This window comes from Phalacrocorax aristotelis, chromosome 21 (genome assembly GCF_949628215.1).
Source record: "Phalacrocorax aristotelis chromosome 21, bGulAri2.1, whole genome shotgun sequence".
Classification (NCBI taxonomy): Eukaryota; Metazoa; Chordata; class Aves; order Suliformes; family Phalacrocoracidae; genus Phalacrocorax; species Phalacrocorax aristotelis.
This window is the reverse complement of record NC_134296.1, coordinates 8,151,319-8,169,463: the sequence shown is the minus strand read 5'-3', so window position 1 is coordinate 8,169,463 and position 18,145 is coordinate 8,151,319. Positions and strand designations below refer to the sequence as shown.

The 18,145-nt window shown below is 50.4% G+C and overlaps 2 protein-coding genes and 1 long non-coding RNA gene across 5 annotated transcripts in view; 1 reads left to right on the top strand and 2 right to left on the bottom strand.

The window, feature by feature from the left end:
* Positions 1 to 6,338, top strand: LOC142067140 (uncharacterized). Its single transcript, XR_012663914.1, has 2 exons — positions 1 to 347; positions 5,093 to 6,338. It is a non-coding gene; the product is annotated as an uncharacterized LOC142067140 (long non-coding RNA).
* Positions 1,526 to 3,959, bottom strand: OLFML3 (olfactomedin like 3). Its single transcript, XM_075115469.1, has 3 exons — positions 3,788 to 3,959; positions 3,052 to 3,337; positions 1,526 to 2,594 (listed from the first exon to the last, which is right to left on the bottom strand). The coding sequence occupies exons 1-3, from the start codon at positions 3,893 to 3,895 to the stop codon at positions 1,810 to 1,812; spliced, it is 1,179 nt and encodes a 392-aa protein (XP_074971570.1). The 5' UTR covers positions 3,896 to 3,959; the 3' UTR covers positions 1,526 to 1,809.
* The window catches only part of HIPK1 (homeodomain interacting protein kinase 1), a 26,642-nt gene continuing 14,507 nt past the window's right edge, over positions 6,011 to 18,145 (bottom strand). Inside the window, exons 10-16 of one of the 3 annotated variants that reach the window (XM_075115463.1) lie at positions 16,566 to 16,700; positions 13,854 to 13,996; positions 13,487 to 13,669; positions 12,717 to 12,932; positions 12,147 to 12,385; positions 11,628 to 11,764; positions 6,011 to 10,621 (exon numbers count right to left, since the gene is read on the bottom strand). In XM_075115463.1, coding sequence (XP_074971564.1) covers positions 10,136 to 10,621; positions 11,628 to 11,764; positions 12,147 to 12,385; positions 12,717 to 12,932; positions 13,487 to 13,669; positions 13,854 to 13,996; positions 16,566 to 16,700 — 1,539 coding nt within the window. In that variant the 3' untranslated portion in view covers positions 6,011 to 10,135. The remainder of the gene's footprint in view (positions 10,622 to 11,627; positions 11,765 to 12,146; positions 12,386 to 12,716; positions 12,933 to 13,486; positions 13,670 to 13,853; positions 13,997 to 16,565; positions 16,701 to 18,145) is intronic. The other 2 variants (XM_075115464.1, XM_075115465.1) reach the window with 2 other exon arrangements.

Genomic DNA, 18,145 nt, shown 5'->3' with positions numbered 1-18,145 from the left:
GTGCAAAATCATTACTGCCCCATCAATTTTAATTCAAGCTACAGAAAGCATTGGCATAATTATTTACAATTGTGCAATTTCTGAAAATTATATTTCTGCTACCATAGGTATTGATCTTGAAAAGGGTTATAAATTAACTTGACAGTTCACATAGTCCTTCACACTTGGATAATTTCTCTGCTTGACTTGCACTGTGTGTTGAACTTTCAGCACCATCCAATTACAGTCATTCAAAGTGTGTATTTAAACATTTTTCTTGCGCAACCAAAAGATATTTTAATTATAATACAGAAGAACTTGAAGCAGACATCAAGTCACCTCCGCATCGCAGGGCAGCTTGCCTCGAGGTGGGTGTCGGGGGATGCCGAAGGCCCAGCTTTACGGCAATGTGGGGGTGGCGTGGCTGTGCCAGAGCTCCTGGAGGGCAGGTGGCCCCAGGAGAGCCCAAACACCTGGCAGCTGTGCTCCCCGCGGGGCTGGCACCCCCCCAGGGCTCCGGGCAGCTCCGGGGCCCTCGGGGGCCCTGGGCCGGTGCAGGCGGGATGCGACCCCCGCTTGGCCAGACCACTCGTGGCTTCACACGGTCAGCGTTAGTCCCCAGAGCCGGTCTCTGATGGGAAAAAGGGATGCTTAACGGCACCGTAATTCAGCCCCAGTGCTCGCAGGACACTGTGACAGGAACAAACCACAGGAAATCCGGGTTTCTGGGGGGGCCAACGGCACGTCTGGCCAGAAATGGGCCACATCCTGCATGCTTCAGGGGTGCGGTGCAAGAGGCCCCTGCGGGACAGTCGCCGCTGGGTGACACGGTGGGGACTGGCAGGACGTGGCGCGGCAGCCGTTGGGGCTCTGCCTGCACCCAGCAGGTGCCTGCTGCAGCCCCGGCCCTGGCCTTGGGGACAGGGCTCCCGAGCCCTGCCGGTGCCGGTGCTGCCAGCCCGAGGGGCTCCCAGCCCCTGTCCTGCCCCCGCTCCCCCGGGGTGCTGCCCCTGCGGGGCCATGCGGGGACTCGGCGCCTGTGAAACAGGGACGGGAAGGGGCTCAGGGGAACCAGGGCCTTATGTAAAGGGTTCGTGGCAAGCCTGTGGCTGCAGGGGGAAGGCGACCGTGCTTCATTAGACGTGAACTCGGAAAATCAGCAACATCTGGTGCCTGCTGGCTAGGACCCCCCCCCAGCAGGGGAGGAAAATCTCCAGTTGTCCTCTCAGATTAAAGGATTTTCCTGTTTGCTCACAGTTTTGTACATGCAAAACAGGCTGGCCCTGGCCAGGCTCCAAGGTCCACCCGCTGCAGCAGAAGCCTGCCCAAAGCCCCAACATATGTCCCTGCCCAAAGCCCCAGCCCAGTCCCCCAGCCCAGACCCCCAGCCCAAGGAGCCGTCTGTGCTCACCGCTCTGGCCAGCCCTGCACGGACACCCCACCCTTGGGAAGTGTCTTTTGGGGTGACTCTGGGGCAGTGTGGAGCTCGCGGCTCTGGCAGCCTGGCCCCAGCACCCCGCGCTCCCCCCAAGCAGGTGGCTGCAGGTCGCTGCATAGTATTTATTCATTATATCACAGAGAAGAAAATCTCATTAAATTAGTCCAGGTTTCTGCAGGGTGGTCCTGGGCAGGGAGGCCTGGTGCCTGTGGGTGGGGGGTGGCCAGGGATGGGGGGCGGGGTCCAGCATTTCATCATTTCACAGTGGTGGGAGACAGGGCAGAGATGCCGTCCCATGCTGGGGGCGGCTGTGCCCCATGGGGCAGCACGGGCAGAGCTGCGCTTGCCTGGGCGAGGGGGCTGGGCTTGCGGGGCTGCCCTGCAATGGCCTCTCAGACCTCCAGCTTCTTCTTCATCTCCATGCGGTAGATAATCTGGTAGCCATCGTCCCAGGCGTAGATCTGCCGCTCCTGGGGGTTGTACTTCATGCTGGAGTGGGAGCCGTAGCGCTTGGGGAAGTAGACGAGGGAGGCGTCCTCGGGGGCCAGCGTGCCGCTGACGTCGAAGACGCACTGCACACGGGAGCGGCTGGGCAGGCGGGTGTTGTAGACCACGTGCAGCGCCCCGCACACCACGAAGGCAGCCTCGGCGTTCTCCCGTGGGCACGGCGTGTCCCACATCTGCTCGATGTCCAGCGAGGTGGGGTCCAGCTTGGCCAGGCATATGTTCTTCTCGTCCTCCTTGGTGGCGTAGATGGCCCAGAGCCCCTCCTCGTCCGCTGCCACCTCGATGTAGGTGAACGGGGAGAGCCCAAAGACGGGAATCTGTTCCTCAGCTGGGAACACTGAACTGTCCACCACCGTCTTGTTGGCCAGGTTGAACTTGATCACCTGGAAGGAGCCCTGCTGGCGGATGTAGTAGAGGTGCCCATTGTAGACAAGGTGCCCGGTGCCCACCCAGGGGTAGGGCAGCTTGATGCGGGAGGCCTTGCGGGTGGCAGAGAAGAGGGTGAACTCCCGCATGCGGGGGAAGACATACACGGTGTCGTTGGCAGTGCCATCGAAGACGTAGATCTTCTCGGAGTTCCCTGCAACATCCTTGGTCCAGAGTCCCGAGGTGCTGCCGAAACGCTTCAGGATCTTCATGGCTCTGATGCTCGCAATGGTGTCGCTGCAGTCTGCAAGAGTGGGGCAGCGGTGAAAGCCTGGAAGCCACTGGGCCCTGCAGCGGGGACTGCTCCCACCCTGCACCAGCGTCACACAGGTCCCGCTGCGTCCCGCCCCAGCCCTCAGGCAACTGCCTTGCACACTCGCTGCACAGGTTGCGGTGCTGTCCCTGGTGGCATTGAGAAGTCCCCTTGTGTGCCCATGCTGTGGGCGGGGGAGGCCACCCTCACCCCGGCCCTGCCCCAAGGGCTTTGGAGAAGCCCAAGGCTCTGGCCTGGGGCTTGGATGTGGTTCCCAGGTAGCTGCAGGGTCACGGGGTTCTGTGCCAGAGACATCTGAGAGATGCCCTGCTGGGACGTAATGCCACAGCGTGTCCCTGGGGCAGACTTGGATGTGGGTGGGCTGGGAAGGCCCAGGGTGACGCCGCACCCAGGACCATCTCCCCAGGGAGCCATGGCAGCCCCTCACCTGTCAGTTTGGTGTACTTCTCATTCTTTCTTTGCTTGGCCGTGGCCACCTGCTTCTCCATCAGCGTCTCGTCCACCTCCACACAGGGCGGCGCAGGGTTCTGCGTCTCCAGGTAGTCCACCTCACGCTCCAGGCGGTCCACACGCACTGCCACGCTCTCTGCCTCTGACCGCATCGCTTCCCGCTCCTTCTCTGCCGTCTCAAGCATCCCCAGCACCTGGTTCTTGAAGTCCCGCAGCTCCGTGGAGTAGCGGCTGCTCTGGTCGTGCCACTGTGAGATCCTCTCCTGGGGCAGCCAAGGGGACACTGAGGTCTCCACACTTCTCAGCCCGTCCGCAGCAGCCATCCCACTGCCTGCGCGTGGCCATGGGAGCCCCTGGGGCCACACGGCACCGCAACCCTGGTGCTTGTTTCTCTGGGTCCCATCCTGCCACGCTCCTGCACCTGCGATGCTTCTGCGCCCACGATGCCCCCAGCCCCGCGATGCCCCCAGCCCCGCGATGCCCCCACGGTGCTCCCACTCCCGTCACGCTCCCGCGCCTGTAATGCTCATGCTGGGCTCTGTGGGCTGTGGTGAGGCGGGGGGCCGGGGCACCCCACAGCAGCTCTGCTCTGCCCCGATCCCCAGCTCCGCCTCACCCCAGGCCTGCTCCCAGCCCTGCCGGCCGCCAGGGAGGAAGGGCCCGGGAGCCCTGTGGCAGGGCAAAGTGGGGCGAAGTGGGGCCCGGGACCCTACCTCCAGGAGGGTGAGGCGCCGCTCCACGTACTCCATGAACTGCTGCTGCTGGGCGCGGAGGGCCCCGGCGAGGAGCGGCAGGAGGATCAAGCAGCGCCAGGGCCCCATGGCCGTCGGAGAGTGCAGTCTCCACCTCAGTGCTCAGGAATGCTCCTTATTAAATCCAGATGTGAAGAGGGAGGAGAGGCTGCTCCTTCCCCGCAGGCCAGCCCCAGGAGCATTAACCCCTTCGCACCCTGGCGGGTGCCCATACTGGCCCCACACGGCGGCAGCGAGCTGTGGGGCTGAGGCGGGAGCCTGGGGACGTGCTGCTGCTGGCGCGCGTGGGGTGCGGGGTGCAGGGTGGCTGCAGCAGCCCCACGCAGCAAGGGAAGGATGCATCCTCTGGTGCTGGGGACAGCATGAGTCACAGCGTGGGGACAACCCATGGGACAGCGTGGGGCCAAGCTCGGCCTGGTGCCCTGGCTCCCAGCACGCCGATCTGCAGAGGTGCCTGAGGCAGACGGCCAACCTGACCTTGCCTCGGCCATGTACCGGGTCTGGCAGAGTCAAGGCTGGGCCAGCACCGCGGCCACCAGCCCCCCGAGCCTGTGGCACCCCGTGTCCCGGCTGAGCCGGGAGCTCCTGCCTGCCCCTGCCTCACGCTGGGGTCCCCGAGCAGAGCGGTTCTGGCCCAGCAGCTCGGCTGTCAGCCAGGGGCTGCCCTTTGGGGCCATTTGCTCCGCGCCTGCCCCCGAGGCTCCCCACGTGCCGGCTGCACACACGCAGCTCCTGCTGCCCTGAGCCAGACGAGGGATGGGGCAGGGCCCAGGTGTGTCGCAGAGGGCCGCAGTGTGACAGACGGAAGCTGCAGCTCTGTGCCCAGGCTGCAGCCAGGCCTGCAGCCCTGCCTACGACGCACCCAGGCGCGGCGGTGCTGCCAGACCCGCTGGGGCACCAGCCGCGGCCCGTGGGTTTCCCAGGCTCTGCCGCTGCGGATCTGCACGGGTTGAGGGTTGGCCGCATCCGTGCGCAGCGCTGCGGTGCTGCGCGTGGGGCGAGTGTGCCATCTAGTGCTCCCGCATCCCGCATCCCGCACCCCGCCGGGCTGCGCCGCGCCCGGCCAAGCTGCCGCGCTGGCAGGGTTGGGGCTTGGCCCCAGCACCTCTCTGCTGCGTTTCACACCAGGCTGCCGCTCACAGATGGACAGCCGGGGTGCCGTGTATTGAGCGCGTCTGAGCGTCACGGGAGAGCTCAGCCCGTGGCGGCGCTGGAGCAGCTTCAGGCTGACGCTGCGCTCTCACGCCTCTTGCCCTGCTCCCACAGGACTCGCTCCGCAGACTGTGTTGGACGGGCCCCAGATACCGCTCTGGGCAAATGCAGGGACCCTTCGTCCAGTGTGCACAGGCTGCTGGGTCCAGGGAGCACCTGGGCTGCCACGGGGGGTGCACAGTGCCCTCGGGACCCAGGGACTCGCATGAGGTGGGGGCTTTGGCAGCCATTTCCTTCCACAACTGCCCTGGCGAGGACAGGACGTCTAAGAAGAACCCTGCTTCACCGGCAGTCTCCCCCCGCTGTCCCGCCCAGGGCCTTCCAGAGCGCTCCCTGGGGAAGCCCAAGCGCTGAGCCTTCCTCTGCACCCCCTGCTCCATCACGGCCCAGGCTCAGCCGTGGCGGCACAGGACTCTGCCCTCACCTCCCACTGAAGTCCTCCCGGGCATCCAAGCATCTTAGCAAGATCAGAAGGGAAAGAATGTTTCCGACACCACCCAGCAGCATCCAACCCAAGCGGGGTCCAGACCGGAACGGGCGGCCACCTTCAGCAGCCCTCAGAGCACCTAAGCGAGATGGGCGAAGTCAAACACATTTATGAACATAAACCAAGGTGATGGGCACGCTTTTTCTCACTTGGGAGAGTCCCGATCCCGCCTCACCCCCCACGAGCACCGCTGACGGCCGCAGAGCCCGAGGGACCCCCGAGCCGTGGCCCAGCCGGCACCGCTCGCCGGGGCTGGTCCTGCCTCGGCCGCTGGAGCCACGGCTGGCTCCGCTACCGCGTGGTGTGACAGGCGCTGCCTTCGCTCGGAAACGAGCTTGCTGAGGATCGCGCCTTGCCCGCGACCCCGACTGCGCAGTTGCACCACGCTGTCAGCGGCGCACGGTTAACGGTTAGTGCTCATATTTCATCCCGGGTAAGCCAAACCCCTTTTCCACCCCCTTTAATAGATCAAGTGACCAAATGAATAGAGTACAGAAAATTAACCCTTTTTATTGATGCATTGCAATTGTTCTACATTTTTACCATATTATGTAGAAAATACTTAAAATACAAGCTACTTTGTAAAACCAAAGACAAACATTGAATCCAAAGATAAACTATGTTTTCACAATGGACCCTTTTCCCATATAGTTAGTATTAAATTTTTAAATATCTATTTCTTTTGTTAAAATGATTTTTACATACCCCCTAAGTACATCAGCAATACAAACATAGATCAGTAATTGTCAGAAACTACCTGTATCTAGCGGCTTGTAAAAAGGAAGAGCACAACCATAAAAGAAAGTTAAATTTTACACAGTAACTAGCATATCAAATACATTTAATAAAGTAGGAATTCCATTGCAATATCAAGGATTCAAGCAGAAATACTAACATTACATATAATGTACTGCTACATGTAGTGAGATAGATATAGTTCAAGCTGAATCTGAAATCACACATTATATAAAGTTTAGCAACAAACAACCATGTGGACATGCGGCACCATTCAGAAATTTAAATAAAAAAGAAAGCAGGGCTGTGCCAATCCTGTCATTTAGAAGCAACTTAGTTTCATGTACTAAAAGAAATTGCCGAGTCAGAGGTAAATTACTGCATCCCATCCACCAGGTGCTAAGCAGGAAAGCCTCAGGAGCTGCCTCTGCAGTGGCTATCGCAGCTGCAAATACAGGTCAGGTAATAGGAGCAACTGATTTAACAGCTCAAGAATCACGGATGAGCCTAGATGGGACCACGGTTACCAAATATTCGAAAGGTGAATCCCAAACCAGTTTTAAAGAAATTAAAGAGGGCTCCAATTTCTATTCAGAGATAGCACATTTCTTTACAGAGGATGTGTAGCAGCTCTGACAATGAGGAGAGTCCGTTTTGAAACCTAATTTGAAGGCTGGATACACATGGGAAGAAGGGATGTGTCTCCTTAGAGCAGACTACAAGGTACTTCAGCTGGGCAACACATACTGGGGCCAGACTGGGACCCGCCACGCTCGTGAAGCCAGCACCAGGATGAAAATCTGGCCCTGCTGGGGTGGGGGTTTTGTTTGCTTGGTTCATGCCGTCTATCACAGAGGAATTTCAGGGTAATCGACAACTTGTTTTAAAAGGAGTATGTTTCATTTCACCCGCGCCATTTCCATCCTGCCCTCCTCGTTCCAATACTTTTGGTTGGGAACATGGACAGTGGAAAGGATGACACCAGGCTTTGGGAATACATTCAATTGGGCTTAATTATGTAACAAGGACTCTAAAGATCATTTTAATCTGAACTTTTTTGGGGGTAAGTGGGCAAGCTCTTCTCAGAATTAGCAGCAGATTTTGCTAGAGGTCTTTTTCACCTCTTAGGACTTCATGGAAAACACTTTACTCTCTGTGAAACAGGGAATAACATTTTCCTGAAACGGGAACTGGAGCTTGCTTTGCCTTTCGACGGAAAGGCCCGACTCTACCCAAGGGATATCTCAAGGCAAGTACTGAACACAAGCAATGCCAGATGGGAAAAAGGTAAGAAAGTGCCTACAGCAACAAATAGCATCGTTTACACCAATGATGTGGGATAGCAAGATCGGCTGGCTATCCGCACACTCACAGAAGTGCTCTGACTAAAAGTACACTGAACGACGACGCTGCTAATGCTACCGTCCGGTTCCAAAGTCCTTGATCCCTCTATCGAAGAGATGCCAAACCTTAACAGTTCACCAGCTCCAGGTCAGCCCAGACTTCCTTCTATCAATTGTGTGGAATTTCAGAAGTGACTTTTGCACTTCTTGTCACACACCGGTCGGAGAACTGGCCTCTCTTCCACTGGGGCGGAACATAAACTGGGATTCAAGGGTACCAAAACCTCTTATTGCTGCAGTAATACGGCCGCTCAAGCCAGTTTATCATCCATTTGGACAAGATGCCTATCGTACATACTGAAGATGAGAAATAATTCCTATTACAAGGGACCCAAGAAAACAAAGTGTAGTTTAAAAACTGCACTGATTATCCAAAACGAGTAATTCCTCTGAACACTAACTAGGGCTACAGCTGACAAACCTTCCCAACAACTCCACATTAGCAGTAGCATTACAAAACTTTTTAATGGTATTATGTGCTTTACAACAGGCTCTCTTTGGTATAAATATTCTATCACCAAGCTAGCAAAATTTTACAAGAAATGTCTGCTATTAACGTGGGGGAAGGTAACGCCATACTAACCTAATAAAAAGTGATTGCACATATTTAATCACTTCTGCAATATTAGACTAAACATTCCAATGCATTCCCAGCACTACCTTATTCGAAATGCACTGACAGACATCTAACAGTACATGTGCCATTTCAAGGAAAAGCTTTAAGGAAACATCGCTTCACTCTGAACAAAAATGTAGCTTTTTATGATAGCGTTAAAACTGAGAACAACGCACCTATGCAACATACTGCTGTTCTTGCTGTGATAAGCTTAGTGAATTGCTTCAATTCGACGGGGGCTTGCTGGTCCCTCATAAGGCAAGCTCACTGTAAACTCTAGTCACACTACATCATCATTTAAGGCACTACAATAAGGGGACACACCAAACAACTCTTCATCACACATACCTGTGCAAAACAAATCAGAAGGTATCCTTTTCTCTCGTGAAGCTCTACTCCTCTCTCAGTGCTACAGTGATGAGCTCTAACCATTGCATTATATCACATACATTCCGACATGAATCAATTCATTTTGGTTTAAATACAAAGGATACATCAACTCCATCCCCAGGAACATTTAGGAATTAGACAAACACTAAGTACAGAGTTCAAGTATAATCACTACACATTTTGATTACAAAGACAGAACATTTGGGGTTAGCAGGAAGTTTTGCTTGTTATATTTTTCTAATCAATATGTACATATTTCATTTTATGTAAAATATTAAAACACCACCAATACAAAACTTCTAAAATAGTTTTAAATTCAGTAATAAACTTTAAAATCTGGATTTTTTTTCCTCTTTTTCTTTCTCTTTTTTCCCCGATTCCTACATGCATGTACTGTATACAAGTCTTATTAAGAGCGCTTTAAAGTAGCTGTTGACATATCCAGGAGGATACGCTCACAGGAGTATAAAAAGCTGTACACATCAATACAGTGATGTTTCATTGTATTTCAAATTCATCTCCCTCCTAAATGAATCATGTGAGGAAAAATATTAAGAAAAACAGAACAAAGAAAAGCCCTGTGCTTCTGTGAAGGAATCCAGCTCCGTTATAGGGCCAGCGTCTAGTAAGTTGCAGAAACCAAATTTTAGAGCAATGCTGCACTGTTCATTCTCAGCTGAAGACTACAGCGTCCTGACAAAGCTGCTAAGTTCTGTTACACAGTGAGATCTTGAATACAGTTTGAAAAACTTAGAATTCTGCAATGAATGCAATAAAAATTCAGCTGTGTTATGGCAACACAGAATTTTCAAGAAAACAAAACAGGTTTCAGGGTTTACAGGGACGCCTGAATACATAATGTTCCTAGTACGAGGCAGCTGCCTCTACCAGTCCTTAAAAAAGCAGAGAAGTAAACAAAAAACATTGACAGTAACATGTACGGAGATGTAATGGCTTCTGCAGAACCAGCAATTTGTTAGAGACAAAGTGAATTGGAGAACGAAAGTTAAAATATTAAACTTGATTTTAAAACTGCCCAGCAACATAATGAGATAAATGTGCATTACATTTTTAGTGGCAACATGGACTTGTGCAAGCTGCTAAAATATAATCTGCTAGTCTTTTTAAGTTATACAAGTTTAAAAAGTCGTGAGGATCTGTCTTTCAAGACACTGATTTTCTGTCCCCTTTTTAGCACAACAGAACATTTTTAAATAAATGTGACCATGAACTTTTTAAAAGCATCTATAAAAAGTAAGTAAAATTTTAAAAACTTAATTAGTGACCCTCGTACTGGTAACAAAGCATGCTGCTCAGTTAGTGACTGAACTCACTAGAGCCATTTTTGAACAACATACAACCAGATCAGGGAGAAACAAAAACCAGGCAGTCATACCAGGTAAAGGTTCACCTGAAATCCTTCTCCAACCTCTCAGGCCTATTGCAGGACAGTGCTTTAAGAGGAACTACAAGTACGAGTACTGGTTGATCTTTGTAGGGCTCAGCGGATATCCAGTGTAAATAGCAGACCCTCTGGAAGCACCAATATAGGACTGGGGAGCAAACTGGTGTTGGTACTGGGCAGGTGGAACATTTGCAGAAGTCAGCAGACTCGGACCCACACTCACAGGGACCTGGTGGACGAGTGTGCTCGGGTGGGCAGCGTACGTGGTGTGCCGTGAAGAGCCCTGAGGGGAGAAGAGGTGGGCGATGGAGGTGGTGGAGCCCAGTGTCGCAGCAGTGGTTGGAGCATAAGTGTACATATGTGGCTGGCTGGACAGGTGTGCATTTGCCGTTGCTGCTGCCAGGTGGGGATGCACTGGGCTGCTGTGCTGAAACGTGTAGGGAGCCTGAGAAATAGTTGACGTGAGGGGTGCCACATAAGCTTGCTGCCTGCGTGGGACAGCATTTCCACTTCTCTCCTGTGAGGCCAGCACTGTTGTTTGCTGGTTCTGCAGGGAGAAGAAGTAAATAAGGTTAGTGGCTGTCCTGAGGGAAAAGTGCAGCAGACAAGGAGGTCAGCCAGAGCCTCCCGATCAACACCTCTGCTCTAGCTGCGGGACTGACACTTCTGCAGATCCTCCCTTCCCACCTCTGTGAAACCCTCACACAAATTTGAGAAGGGTTACTGCAGTTCCACTGAGACAGAGGTTACGCTTCTCCACAACGGGATCCAACTGCCGCACCTGGGGTACCACAATACACAGCTGTGCAAGTGCATGCGGGTCCTAAGACTGACCCAGCCCTTGAACTCCTCACACTTCTATTCTTCTGCACCTCAGTGAGAGCAGCAGCAGCAGCGCTGCTCCATTTTCTCACAACAAAGCCCGTCTTGTCCCCATGCCAGAAATGAGCTGGAGGTGTAACACTTCTCTTCTGAAAGGCTACTGCAGCTTGACTCAAACATCAGTAGTGACACAAATTGGAGTGAAACCAATCTCTAAAAGTTTCGAGGGAAGTCAGGTGCTAATTCTTAGTTTGAGAGACAAGGTCCAGCCTTATTCTCCTGGTCGTGCCTTTGTGAGACCTAAAGAAGGGAGGTAAAGAACAAAACAATCTCCTCTTCTCATACTGTTGAGTGCCTTCAATGCTACTCTAATTCAACAGCTGGACCCTGGTGCTGCTCTCCCACCCGACTGGCAGGAATGACTCGCTGCAAGACAGGTGTGACTAGGAGCACAAAGACACAAGACAAAGACATGGACATAGCCGTGCTTCCTTCTCCTGCCCTCTGGTACAGTAACAAATTCTTTGCCTTGAGAAACTTCACCTTACTCCCTACAGGGTTTACCCTACAAGTCATGGCCACAGGACAGAATCAGCTTCAAAGAATTAATGAGGTAGCAGCTATTGATCCTCTCTGCAAGCGAGTCATTCTCCCCACCATACAGAGCAGTGTTTCTAAAGCAATTCTAAAGCACCATGTTCAAAGCTCACCAAAAGTCACACTGTGCTTACCTGGCTGAGATTGAGGGGCTGCACGCCAGTCGTCACCACGCGATGTGAGCGGTACCCAGTAGGTGTTATACAGCACCCTGACGACTGCCCGCTCACAGAGGCCACTGGCTTGGTCTTACTGCTGCTGCTCAGGATGCCTGAAAGATTTCAAAACCTTAGTCTGTTCTTCCCTTCCACGCGCCACGCACCCTGACAACCAGTCTGCCTAACCAAAGAACGCACAGGGACTATTTCTGTAACAGAGCCTTTTCTTCAATTATGGTTTAAAATCTGATTGTACAAGAAATCATTGGGAATTTTTACAGATCTTTCTGAATGCAGCCATACATATATGAATGGTAAATCTATCGATGAAACTGAAAAAGGCTTGCACTCTCAGAACAGCAGCTGTGAAACCGAAAGCTGCTGAAGGCCCAATGCAGGTAGTGCGAAACTGCGAGGACAAAGCTGTCAAGGATGAGACAGCACATGAGCCTTGGCAAAACTAACGAGCACAGTACCCTGTCAGAGCACACCCACCTGAAGCTTGGGTAGCTACAACGCAGTCATTGAGCTGTGCTTTCAGTGGTGGCACAATGATAGTCCGAGAGCTGGAGCTGTCAGCCGCTCCTCTGCTCGGCAGCTCCAGGGCACCGCCGGTACTCCTGAGAGAGGAAAGGGGGTCTGTGGCATAGGGGCTGTTCAGGGAAGAGTCGGAATCGGGGGAGTCATTAACAGTAACGTAGCTGATGACATTGGATCTCTGCTTCATACCCAAACTGCAGGGGGGAAAAAGGGAAAAAAAAACAAAACACAAAACCAAATGGGAAACATTCTAGCTTTTACCACAAGATACAGCAGATCTCCCTCTGGGATCACACACCCTCCCTCCCTGTCAGATGAAATTCTGATTAACCAGAGACACAAAAAGCACAGTGGACACGATGCAGAATTTTTTTCTTCTGCAGTGCTTCTTAGCCTAGCGTAGCCAGGGCTCGATGCTTGGGCTGAGCTCAGGACAAACCAGTACTGAATCTGGTGCCTCAGGTTCAGATTCAGATACAGAACTGACAAATTAGGCACGAAATCATACCCAAACGAACTTCCTACCTGGCAGGTTTGTATTTGCTGTCCTCTTCCTCATCAGTGTCGCTGCGAATGGTGATGACACTGACAGGTGGGCTTGGAGTGTCTGGGATCACAATGGGCTGGTGCTGCTCCTGCACTGGGACGAGCACGTTGGAAGAGGAGGATGTGGAGCGCAGAGGGCTGCTCCCAATGAGCGAGTAAACTTGGGAGGGCACAGTTTCTAGAGTTGAGCTGGGCCTGAAGGAAAACCAAAGCAGTACTCAGCTACATGTCAGCAGGCTGGGACAAACCAGCACCAGCATTAAGAACAACCAGGCTCCAGCAGGCTGGAGCACGCATACAAGAAGCGGCATCTTGAAATACACAAGCAGATTCTCAGCACAGACACTCAGACAGGAGAGCGCCACAGAACACACCCCAAAGGGGACCAATGCACTCAGTGACACTCTGAACAGGATTGATTAATCTAAACACTGCCAGAAACCTGCTACCCCTTGTTAGACAGATGTCAGTTCTGTCACTTGCATTGCTGTGACACGAAAACACCCTGAATGTGTAAAACTCCCCTTTGACCAGTAAAGTGCTCGGTCAACCACACTCCTTGCTCTCTCATACGACTTATATCAGTGACTACTGTACAGAGACTTCTTCCAAGGCATCTTTAAAAGCAACTGTAGCACATTGAAAAGTTACACAGACAATGCCTCTGTGATCAGAAGACCAGTTTTTCACGTCATAAAGGCACACAAACACACCCACAGTCTTTCTAGGGCTGGGAAAGGAAGCCTTACTTGGCTGCGCTTGGTGCTGGCTGCTTGTTCTTCTTTGCTGGAACATTGTTGCTTTGCTGCTGCCTAACAACGTGAGCAACTCCAACGTTCAGAGGCTGTGCTGTAGCTAACGTCACGTGGTTGGTCAGTAGCGATGGCTGTTGCATGAGAGTGCTATACTGATTTCCATGGGAATGAGCATTCCTGGGGCAGGGGGGAAAAAAAAAAGAAAAAGACCCAAATCCCATGACTACGCTGCAGGCACCAAAAGCTGCACTGAGCCCCTGCGTGATTTTCAAGGGAAGGGAGAAATTCTGTGCACCGCAGGCAGTGCTGCGATGGCACGTACTCCCATTTGGCACGGAGTTGGACCCCGTGCGATCCCTACCTCCAGTCAGCTAATTGCTGGGTGCCGCCGATGGTCTCCGGAATCACAGCCGCTGGCTGAACGGAGTTGTGCAAAGCAACCCCTGGGAGCTGCTGCCAGGTGGAAGGAAGCAGTATCTGCTGGGTTCCCCCAGGCCAGGCCTGCTGCAAAACAGCAAACACATACACAGGTTCACTAGATTTCAGTTCCTACCGGTGGAGGGAGAGAGAGATATTTGTTCCAAGCAATAAATGCACTCGTGTAGATTGTTAGCTTGCAGAGATAATAGCACATCATTGCACTTTCTCTAAAGGTCTCAGTACAGTGAGAGAACAAGAACACCAGAGAAACAAGCTTCCCCTGACTCTTTGCTAACCTTTTGTCTCACAGATGTCACCTGGGGAAAAGAGTGTTAATATCGCGCTGCAGAATGCAGCCAGATATTGTACTGCCAGACGCAGCATGAGCGCTCACGACTGTTTCTGCATGTAATGTTACGCATACTGCTCTGCCGAAGGATTCCAAAATCTGAAGCCAATTTGGTCCTTACTGGTTTTCTGCCTTACAGGGCTCACATTGAGAGAGCTGAGACAGTGTTATTATTGTGGAAATTCACCCACCTCAACAAACGTAGTTAAGAAAAGCCACACTGAGAGAAAATTTAGTTACAAGGGACATACATGATGATATTTTCAATTAATTAATATTATTAATGTTCCTGTTCAATTTTACAAGAATGCAGAGTTTTCTCCTGGGGAAGAAAAACCCAAACAAAATTTGGCAGTACAATATTTCTATGATTTTGAAAATATATGGCTCTCTTTCCTGCAGTTTAAACTGCAAAACTGTAAACACCTGCTGTTTTAAATAAAATATTTCTGCAAGTAACAGATCCACTTATTACAAATACTGGTTCCAAAAAAGAAGCCTTCAAAGCAGAAAACTGCTAAAACCTCTGCCAACATAAGCGGAATAACAACAATATTAAAAAAAAAAAAAAAGAGAAATATGTTAAAAGTCACACCATGCGTCTTTCCAAAAGCCAACACCTGCACAAGACAAAGCAGAGAGTTTAATACAGCAAGATATAAATTCCCAATGAGAGCCAGAAATCGGGCCTTCCAAGCGACGAACTGTTTTGACAGAGGAAGGACAAAAATATGCGAAGCTTAGCAAATGGCTAATGCAAACTCAGGGGAAGCAGCAAGGGAGAAGTGTCGGAAGCACTAAAGGTGAGCAAATTCACGCCAAAGGCTCCCAGAATCCAAACAGAAATAGTAAGTCCTCCAGAGAAACTCAGAACCCAGGCTCATAGTATGGAGGCAGCTGGCTCTGATCTCCACTGCTGTACAGGGGAGTTGAACGTCAAGTCCACTGCACATGCACAGGAGAATAGAATTTGCCTGTTGAATCAAAAGCCCAATTACACTTTTGAAAATATCACTAACAGTTCACTTGTGTCCCAGGCTCTGCTACAGTCACCCCTTGCCGTTTTCAGAGCCTAGACTGCAGCCTTTCAGCAATCAAAAATTCAAGAGGAGGAAAGGATACACATCCCTGGGTCTGTTTCGCTCAGAGCTGTGACCCAGGAGAACCCCACTCTCCTGCCCTCCCATCTGCAGAAACAGGGAGCAGTTAACTTGGTTCAGAAGAACTCAAATGAGTGGGTTTTAATTTCAGTACAGGTATGACTCGAGCAAATTCCACTTCAGCAGAGGTCTCCCTCTTGGAAGAAAATGACACTCAAACTACCACTTTAAAGCCACAAGAAACAACATGGTTCACATAATGGAATGTGCTTTGAAAGACATGTGAGGATACCAGCACTTAAGTGCACTGCAATGTTTTCATAAGCTTCACTGATCTGATTCTGGAGTTTTACAATGACTTCTTTGTGGCACTGGCAAAGTCGTTCTGATGCAGGTGCCAAATGAACACAGAAGAGGACAATTTTGAAAACAATGCTTCTTAAAGGTGTGTTTATTCCCTTCCCCCATCCTTTTTAAAAATTGTTCCAAATAGCCTAAAAGCTAGCTATTGCCATTTTGGATACTAGAGCTCACCTTTAATTTCAACCAAGAAAAACATATGAACTGAAAGTATGTGTGAAGAACGGTATCTTTATCTGGATGAAGCAAGCTACCTGTGATTGGCTATAAATAACAAAAGGCCAGAAAATTATTGTCAATGTTCAGCAGAGGTTAAGAGAAATCGACTGCTAAAGCAATACATTAGAGAATTCGCTATCATTAGAGATTTTATCCTGTGCTTAATGACCTGAAACATTTCTACATGCAAAGCAGCTTTACACATGTTGAAAACAAAATATGTAGCTAACTTGCCAAGTAGTTCAAATTCTGGCCATCCAGGTACCTGTAGCAGAGTCAAGCTAAAGACTGATTCCTTTGTATTCAACGATCAAAAGGCAAAGATAGCAAAAAGCAAGCGAAGAATGAGAACAATTATGACTCTTCTATAGTATAGCTTAGAAGAGCGTTGTAATACTAGGCTAGTAAAAATAGGCTAGTAAATAGTCAATGGATCTGGATTCTTTACAGAGCCACACTAAACGTCAGAGTCAGACAGTGCTTCAGCAATGTTGGGGAGGAAAACAACAAGACATTAAGATGTAGCAAGAACACAGCCACAAGATGGCACATGCTTCCATGCCCTCTGCAAGTCTAAGTTAAAACAAAAACTCAGTTAGTGAACACAATCAAGGGAGGCAATTACCAGTACTGCAGCCGTCTGTTCTACTAGCGCTGGCCGGCCGGCTGCGCAGTTCAGAGTAAAGGGGACCGCATACTGCGGCGTGATGGTGGCTACTTGAGGATGAAGAGTTGCTACCATTAGTGGTGTACAGCTTCCCTGAAATGTAGATCAGGCAGTGAGTGAAACACACGTACTGAGGCAGGACAAGCGGGTTCAGCAATAGGGCCAGAAAAGGCTTCACCTCACTGGCATTCTATGGTGCTTGAGCAGGCTCCAGAATTGTAAGGGATGCAGGGAAACCAACACCCAGACCCTCCGGGCATGTTCCTCTAAGCAGTTCCATGAGGGGAACACAAGGAACAGGATCTCTCTGATGACACAGTTGAAAAGTAAAAATGAGAAAGCGTTCAGCTCTTGATACTTTACTGGGTCCCAGAGAGCCAGCCAGCCACACTACGTACGCGGCACTGAGCCATAACGCAGACTGCACCCCTGGCCGGAGACCGCGTTCACTGTCGTTCCCCCACATTCACATGCAGTACTCTCGGGAGAAGATAAACTAAGGGGTTTAACAGAAGGCACGGTAGGTCTTTTGTATCACAAAAAAGCAAAGTTATCTGCGAAGAAACTACCAAGAGACGTATTAGTCCATGAGACGTCCAGTTAAAACTAGACTCTTAGTGCACAGTTTGCACTCTCAGGAAAAGCAGGGTTTGGATTCAGGTGGGCCTCTTCAGGTGTATTCTGCTTTTTGGATACTGTTACCTGTATAATTATGCTAAACAAACCAGAGATCACAGAATGCCACCAAAATTATTTGGACTGAACAATCTGAAAATTACTCTTCTACAAGTAGGTCAGTAAGTACAATATACTGCCTAGAGAATAAAACTAATAAAGCATGTGTTAACGTCAGCAGAAACTAAAAGTCTGCAAATAAATAAAAGTGCACTTAATTATAAAGGCAATTACAAGTTTTCAGTGAATAAAACCTGTGAATCACTGGGCACTCGCTATATATTAAAGCATTACTTTTTGGAAATAAACATTGGTTTAATTTATGACACATCACTAATATAAAAAATGCCATTTTTTAGAATTATTTGTGAATTTTGCTATTGCCTATTTTTAAAATGCAAACAAGAGAAATAGGTATGTCATCGCTATGCGTCAATTCACACTAACAATGTAACTACTTGAGAAGGATTGAGAAATGATTTTGTTGATTTAAAGATGAAATTTTAACATAATCTGCACTGCCACTTCTGTTGGGATCTCGTTTCTCACAGAAATTATTTCTTCTAAAATTTGCTGCCACATTTATGGAGTGCAGGCAAAACCACGCACCACCACCTGCTAGGCAGTGCACACCTGTGCAAAAATACGGCCTGGTTTTAGCAGCTGAAAACTACGTATTTATTCCCATTATTAAATCAAACTCCTAAAACCAGGAAGGCACGTGACATAAAACAGTTTAGACTTCAAATATTCCAGAAAAACAAAACAAAACAAGAAAACGCTGTCTTAAGTGTGATCTGCATTTAACCTTTCAGAGTGTTCTGAGAAGCCCCTGCACTCACCCCAGCCCGAGAGGGGCAGTC